Source organism: Tupaia chinensis, unplaced genomic scaffold, assembly GCF_000334495.1.
Source record: "Tupaia chinensis unplaced genomic scaffold, TupChi_1.0 Scaffold000628_1, whole genome shotgun sequence".
In the NCBI taxonomy this organism is placed as follows: Eukaryota; Metazoa; Chordata; class Mammalia; order Scandentia; family Tupaiidae; genus Tupaia; species Tupaia belangeri.
The window spans coordinates 428,677-436,543 of NW_006160148.1; the positions used below are offsets into that span (position 1 = coordinate 428,677).

The following is a 7,867-nucleotide window of genomic DNA, read 5'->3' on the forward strand; positions in this document are numbered from 1 at the left end:
CCCCCCCCCGGGGGATGGCCATGCCGCAATCCCTTCTCCTCCATTCTCCTCTCGGGATCTTGGGCACGCACGCACACGCGCCCGGTGTGAGTTTAAGCCACCGACTGGGTCTGGGACTCGAACCATTGTCGACTACATGGGAGTCCAGTGACATAGTCATTACGCTAACTGCTAGTCCCTCTTTTCTTATTTTCTGTAATGAATCTGCTGACTTGGTAAGGAGGCCTCCTGTAGCCCATCATACCAATTAGATTTTTTAAAAGAATGATTTATTTTATTTATCATTATTATTACTTTAAAAATTCCTACAGGGCACGTATGCTCACCTGAGAGAGACAGAGAGAGAGGGAGAGGAAAAGTGGGAAAGCAAGTCCTCAGGTCCAGGACTCAAACCACAGTCAGCCATGTGGGAGTCCAGCACCTTAACCACCATGCCACCTGCTGGCCCCACTTCAGTCAGATTTTATTGGGAAAGAATAAAGGAGAGGTTCATAATTCAAGAAAAAACACCTGGGAGGAAACTGCTGTGTTGGCCCCCGTGCCAGGCAGGCAGGGTGCCCTGTACTTGGTCTCTTTTGCAGAGAAGGGGGGAGGGTACGAGGGCCAATCAGAACCAGAGGTATATGGGGAAGGCTTCCTGGAGGAGGCATGCAGGGAGCAGGCTGGGAGAGTGAGGAGCAGGGGCTTGAGTGGGGTGGGAGAAGGGGCCTGGCCCAAGGGGAGGAAGGGGCTCTCACCTTGTTTCTGGTCCCCTCCTTCCAGAACTCCACCTGGAAGCTCAGGTCCAGCGGGGGCGCACAAGAAGGCAGCTGGTATGAGGCGCTGACACTTAGGACCTCTTCTGCCCGGGTGACCTCCAGGTTGGGCGGGGCTGGCTCCACTGTCAGAAACAGCAGGACCCTTCAGTACCCTCTGGGGTCATGCTGTCCCCATCGCTCAGCCCATCTTACAGAAGGGGAGACTGAGGCTTAGACGGGAGCAGGGGCTGGCTGGGTAAGCACAAAGCTGCCCTGCCTTGCTGTCCCTCTACCAGGGAGCCCTCCCCACGTCACTGGCCCAACAGGTCAGAAGTCCAAGTTGGGGACTAGCAGTTGGCGTAATGGCTGTGTCACTGGACTCCCATGTAGTTGATTGCAGTTCGAGTCCCGGACCCGGTGGCCTAAACTCACGCCAGGTGCCTGTGCGTGCCCAAGATCCCGAGAGGAGAATGGGAGAGAAGGGATTGCGGTGTGGCCATCCCCACTAAGGGGTCATTTCTTGCTTTCTGTCTCTCTGTCTCTGTCTTTCTGGTGAGCACACACACCCTATAGCAAAAACCTCTCCAAAAAAAAAAAAAAAAAAAGAAGTCCAGATGGGCTCAATAGTTCCCCTGATCTGGGTCTCATGATTGAACCGCTGGGGGGCACACACTCCAAGCTCAGCTGGGGTTAGCGGAGCCTCCCTCAGCTCTGGAAGGCACCCCCATTTCTCCTTAAATGGCTCCTCCATCTTCAACCCAGAGCAACACCACCCGGCCCTCCCCACTGTCAGTCCCCCTAACATGGCCTTCTGCCAGGAGGGCATTCTCTGGTTAGGATTTGGCTGGGCCTGTCTGACAGTGCAGGATCTCAGTATTTCAGGTAGGAAACCTGAGCTACAGGACCAACACTTGCACATTCGCAGGTTCTAGGATTGAGGAAGAATGTCTGGAGGGCCCCTCTGCCCACCGTGTGCTCTCTCTGGACCCCCACAGTCTAGTCCTTGAAAATGCAAAATAAATTCACCTTATCCCCAGGTCCCCCAAGGTGTCATCCCATTACAGCCTCAGCTCAAATTTAAAAATGTCATCAACGGAGTGTCTAAATCAGATTCGGGAGAGGCTCTGGGTGGGATCCGATCAGTGTGACTCTGCCCACCGCTCCTCTCTACCTGTGGGCCACCTGCTCATCACAGCACGCTGGACGGGCACAGGGTAATAGGTACAGACACTGGTTCAAACGGGGAAACTGAAGTAAACCGAGTCACTGGTCCAAATTAGCTTCAAAATCCAGCCCAGCAAACTGTATTAGGTTTCAAGACGAGGGCACACTGCCCCCGGAGCTCCCAGCTCCCTCTGCCTCATCCTTCCTTGTCCACTAAGATAGTAGGAATTCGCAGCTGTGCAGTCTTGTCAGCCTGCGTCTGGCCAGGAGCCACCAGGGAGTCCGACGGCCATCTTTGCTCCTACACTCTCTGTCCCTTTGGGTCTAAGCTGGTAGTGTCTCTGTGGGTATAAAGTTCCTTTTTTTTTGGAGAGGTTTTTGCTATAGGGCACATGCATTCGCCAGAAAGACAGAGAGAGACAGACAGGAAGCGAGAAACCACTCACCAGGGGAATAGCCATGCTGCAATCCCTTCTCCTCCATTCTCCTCTCGGGATCTTGGGCATGCATACTTATGCACCGGTGTGAGTTTAAGCCACCGAGTCCGGGACTCAAACTGCGATCGACTACATGGGAGTCCAGCGACATAGCCATTATGCCAACTGCTGGTCCCAGAAAATTATCTGTTGATGATAACATGTATGATAATGTTTTTAACTGGACTAATATGCAGTGTACTCATGCTGGGAAAATTCATTTTGCATGCCACATGATATACAATGATTGTGTGTGTGTGTATATGTATATATACATATATATATAACTTTATTCTTTATATAAATATTTATATAAATATTTTCCCAGACCTGGTGGCTTGCTTTCTCACTTTCCCTCTCTCTCTGTGTGTGTCTCTCTCTCTGGTCAAATGAAAAAAATAATAACAAAATTAGATAAGTTATTCTTTAAAAATTACGAACCTCATAAGTTTGCTATGGGGATTAGAAATAAAAGATATTGAAAAATGTGGGGGGGCAGCAGATGGCATAGCGGTTACATCACTGGACCCCCACATGGCTGACTGTGGTTCAAGTCCTGGACCCAGTGGCTTGAAAGTCCCACTGGGCGTGTGTGCGTGCCCAAGATCCTGGAAGGAGAATGAAGGAGAAGGGATTATGGCATAGCCATCCCCCAGGGGGTGGTTTCTCCCTTTCCCTCTTACTGTCTCTGTCTCTTCCTCTCTCCAAAGAGTCTCAATGCAGGGGTTGCCACAAACCTTCAATTTGTTTAAAAAAAAAAGAAAGAAAGAAGAAAAAGAAGACAAAGAAAAATAAGTCCTTTTCATCCAATGTTATTTCTTGTGGTATTTTTTCCCTCTATTTTAATCTTTTTGTCCTCGAAATTTCTACATTATATAGAAAACACTTTTTGTGGTTTTTGTTTGTAAGTCCTGTTGTCTTTATTCATGACAGACTGTGTATGTGCAACATGATGGTGAGACAGTCCCCTACCCCAGGCCTCCACTTGCCCGCATACCCGGTGTGCTCCAGGCTGACCAGGTGGGACCTGAATCACAGTCAACCTGTGGGATCTGGCTTCCCTTGAGCAGCATGTCCCTGCTGTACCATGGAGCTGGCCCGATAGAAAATATTTTGCAACCAACATTTTTTCATCGTTTCTTTTTCTTTTTAAATAGCCAGAGAGGTGTTTACACCAGAGAGAAAGAGAGAGAGAGAAAGAGAGAGAGAGAGAGAGCAAGAGAGAGCATGCTGCATAGTGGGGTGTGGTCGCACTGAAATTCCTCCATTTCTCTACCCTGTTGGGATTTAGGGCACACATAAGCATGTGCCCAGCATATTTTCAAGCCTCTGGGGCTGGGATTTGAACCACAGTTGGCCATGTGGGATCTAGCTCTCTTAACCACTAGGCCATGGGCTGGCCCACACCCTGCTTCTTAAAGAAAGGAGTTAAACATTATAAAAATAGGAATAAGTATGACCAGCCGGAGGCCTGGTAGTTAAGGAGGCTGGATCCCCTATGGCCAAGTATGTAGTCTGACTCCCAGTCCTGGTGGCTTGAAAAAACACGTCAGGGGCGTGTACATGTATTCCGAAAACCCCCAAAGGGGAGAGAGAGATGGAGGAGAAGGGACTGTGGTGTGACCATGCTCCATGGGGGATGCTTTCTCACTTCCTCTCTATCTTTCTCTGGGAAGTGCACACTCTCTATCAAATTAAAAATAAATAATAAAGGGGCCAGCAGGTTAAGGTGTCTGGATGCCCACATGGCCAACCATGGTTCGAGTCCTGGACCTGGCGGCTTGGAAATCATACCGGAGGCATGTGTGTGTGCCCAAAATCCTAGGGGGAGACTGGACTGTGGCATGGCCATACTCCTCTCACTGTCTCTCTGCTGAGCGCACGTCCTGTGGCAAAAACAAAACAAAAGAAGCAACACGTGATCATTAGAAAATAAATAAGAGTAGGTGTTGAATGTGGTGCTTATTTAGCTTACTTAGTCCATGACCAAGGCGGAGAGCCTCAGGAGCCGGCACACACCGAGTGCGGGCGGCATGTGCCGGACTGCCCACCCTGGCAGGAACTCAACTCCCAACGCCAAGTCGGACCACCAAAAAAAAAAAAAAAAAAAAAAAAAAAAGAAAGAAAGAAGAAAAAGAAGACAAAGAAAAATAAGTCCTTTTCATCCAATGTTATTTCTTGTGGTATTTTTTCCCTCTATTTTAATCTTTTTGTCCTCGAAATTTCTACATTATATAGAAAACACTTTTTGTGGTTTTTGTTTGTAAGTCCTGTTGTCTTTATTCATGACAGACTGTGTATGTGCAACATGATGGTGAGACAGTCCCCTACCCCAGGCCTCCACTTGCCCGCATACCCGGTGTGCTCCAGGCTGACCAGGTGGGACCTGAATCACAGTCAACCTGTGGGATCTGGCTTCCCTTGAGCAGCATGTCCCTGCTGTACCATGGAGCTGGCCCGATAGAAAATATTTTGCAACCAACATTTTTTCATCGTTTCTTTTTCTTTTTAAATAGCCAGAGAGGTGTTTACACCAGAGAGAAAGAGAGAGAGAGAAAGAGAGAGAGAGAGAGAGCAAGAGAGAGCATGCTGCATAGTGGGGTGTGGTCGCACTGAAATTCCTCCATTTCTCTACCCTGTTGGGATTTAGGGCACACATAAGCATGTGCCCAGCATATTTTCAAGCCTCTGGGGCTGGGATTTGAACCACAGTTGGCCATGTGGGATCTAGCTCTCTTAACCACTAGGCCATGGGCTGGCCCACACCCTGCTTCTTAAAGAAAGGAGTTAAACATTATAAAAATAGGAATAAGTATGACCAGCCGGAGGCCTGGTAGTTAAGGAGGCTGGATCCCCTATGGCCAAGTATGTAGTCTGACTCCCAGTCCTGGTGGCTTGAAAAAACACGTCAGGGGCGTGTACATGTATTCCGAAAACCCCCAAAGGGGAGAGAGAGATGGAGGAGAAGGGACTGTGGTGTGACCATGCTCCATGGGGGATGCTTTCTCACTTCCTCTCTATCTTTCTCTGGGAAGTGCACACTCTCTATCAAATTAAAAATAAATAATAAAGGGGCCAGCAGGTTAAGGTGTCTGGATGCCCACATGGCCAACCATGGTTCGAGTCCTGGACCTGGCGGCTTGGAAATCATACCGGAGGCATGTGTGTGTGCCCAAAATCCTAGGGGGAGACTGGACTGTGGCATGGCCATACTCCTCTCACTGTCTCTCTGCTGAGCGCACGTCCTGTGGCAAAAACAAAACAAAAGAAGCAACACGTGATCATTAGAAAATAAATAAGAGTAGGTGTTGAATGTGGTGCTTATTTAGCTTACTTAGTCCATGACCAAGGCGGAGAGCCTCAGGAGCCGGCACACACCGAGTGCGGGCGGCATGTGCCGGACTGCCCACCCTGGCAGGAACTCAACTCCCAACGCCAAGTCGGACCACCGACGTGGCCGCACGCGGCTACCGCCTCCTCACGCCTTCTCGCCCGACCTGGCTCTAGGGCTGGGGCCGCAGCTCTGTCAGAGCCGCCCTCTGCACGGGCGCTCGACGGCCAGGACAGCACTGCCACCTGCTGGACGGTGCCCCCACTCAGCCCTTCACCATACCTACCTTCAAACAGGTACTCCAGGTACTCAGACTCCACCCAGGGCGACCTGGCGCCGGGAGCCGCGGCCTTCACGCGCCCCTTGAACTTGTTGTAGAGGTCCTGCTTCTCCAGGCACATCAGAGGACACGCCAGCTCCGTGGTTCCCACACAGCTTTTCACTCTTCGCCAGCGCCTGGGGTTGGGTAAGCTAGGGGGGCAGAGAGGGAGCCTGGGCCGTGAACTCAGCCTCTCGGGGCTGGGGGACTTAGAGAACATGGGTCCTGCATTCAGCCACTGTCAACAGTGCACGAACCCGGGCAGCCAGGCTGAGGCACAGCAGGGACAGCCTGGTTAGGAGCTCGGGTCCTGGCTCTGCCCCTCACTAGCTCTGGGGCTTTAAGCAGGCCATTGCCCCAGGCTCCGTCTCCTCCCCTGCACTGCCTGTGGTGGTGGCTGTTCCTGCTAGCACTGGTCACCTTCCCATCTGCATTTGAGGCCCCTAGGGCACCTGCCACATGCCAGGCACCACGGGGAAGGGGGGGGGAGGGGGGGGCCACGTGGATGTCAGAGGGGAACCTGCAGGTCTATCTCCTGAGAACGCTGAAGTCACAAAGAGACCTGCATGGGGGCAGCAGGTGGCATGGTGGTGAAGTGCTGGACCTAACCACATGGTGGGCTGCAGTCCTGGGCCTAGCAGCTTGAGACTCACACCAGGCTCGTGTTTGTGGGCCCAAAATTTCAAGAGGAGAATGGAGGAGGAGGGGGAGAAGGGATTGCAGTGTGGCCACCCCTTCTCACCCCAGGGGATGAGCTCTCCCTTTCCCTCTCAGCTCTCTCTCTCTGTTTCTCTGGTGAGTATATGCACCCTATAGCAAAACTAAAAAGAAAGAAAACAAAGATAAAATATCTTATACCCACTCCCCAGTTGTTTCAAAGTTAGGATTAGTAATTTGCATAAAATTTCTAAGTTTCAAAAAAAATAAAAAAGAAAGAAAAAAGCCCAGATTGACCTAAAGAGATTGTTGGTAGTAATGTAGACATTAAAGATGATTTTGGCAAAGTGTCAGATGGAAAAGAGGGAAAATTTGGAAACTGGAGGGAGAGTGATCTTTATTATAAAGTGGCAAAGAATTTGGCTGAATTATGGTCTACAACAGTTTTTCTTTTCTTTTCTTTTTTTTTTTTCCTGTGGAGGGGAGAGGTTTTTGCTGTAGGGTGCATGTGCTCACCAGAAAGACAGAGAGAGACAGAGAGACAGAAAGTGAGAAATCACCCCCCAGGGGGAATGGCCACGCTGCAATCCCTTCTCCTCCATTCTCCTCTCGGGATCTTGGGCACGTACGCACACGCGCCTGGCTTGAGTTTAAGCCACCGGGTCCGGGACTCGAACCTCAGTTGACTACATGAGAGTCCAGCAATGTAGCCATTACACCATCTGCTGGTCCCGTGGTCTACAACAGTTTTACGTTAAAATATCGGTTAAAACAGACACACTTGACTATTAAGCTGAAGAGAGTTCTAAGCAAAGTGTAGACAGTGCAGGCTGGTTTCTTCTTACTGCTTCTGGTGAGGGGGGAGAAGAGACACTCTGAGGGACCGATAAGCAAAAAGGAAGAATTGAAAGATTCAGAAAATTCCCAACCTCTCCACACGGCACAAAATGAGAAAGCATGTTCTGAAGAGAGCACGCTGTTCCTCACAGCTTCTCCCGAGGGCTCTCCAACATGTGTCCCCGACTCCCTGCCCCACAGCCCTCACACCCGTCCCCCCATCCCGCCTCCAGACCTGTGTCAAAGCCCGTCTCCCACGGGACACTGAATGCAGCTATTCCGGCGAGCCCTCCAGCACCCACCCTGTCTGCAGTGTCTCCACCTGCTGTCTCCACCTGCCGTGTCC

The 7,867-nt window shown here is 50.6% G+C and overlaps 1 protein-coding gene across 1 annotated transcript in view; it reads right to left on the minus strand.

Annotated features, from left to right (window-relative positions):
• Positions 1-7,867, minus strand: part of IFNLR1 (interferon lambda receptor 1) — a 32,640-nt gene that overhangs the window by 7,517 nt on the left and 17,256 nt on the right. Inside the window, exons 7-8 of the mRNA XM_014591960.2 lie at positions 5,995-6,179; positions 738-880 (exon numbers count right to left, since the gene is read on the minus strand). Coding sequence (XP_014447446.1) covers positions 738-880; positions 5,995-6,179 — 328 coding nt within the window. The remainder of the gene's footprint in view (positions 1-737; positions 881-5,994; positions 6,180-7,867) is intronic.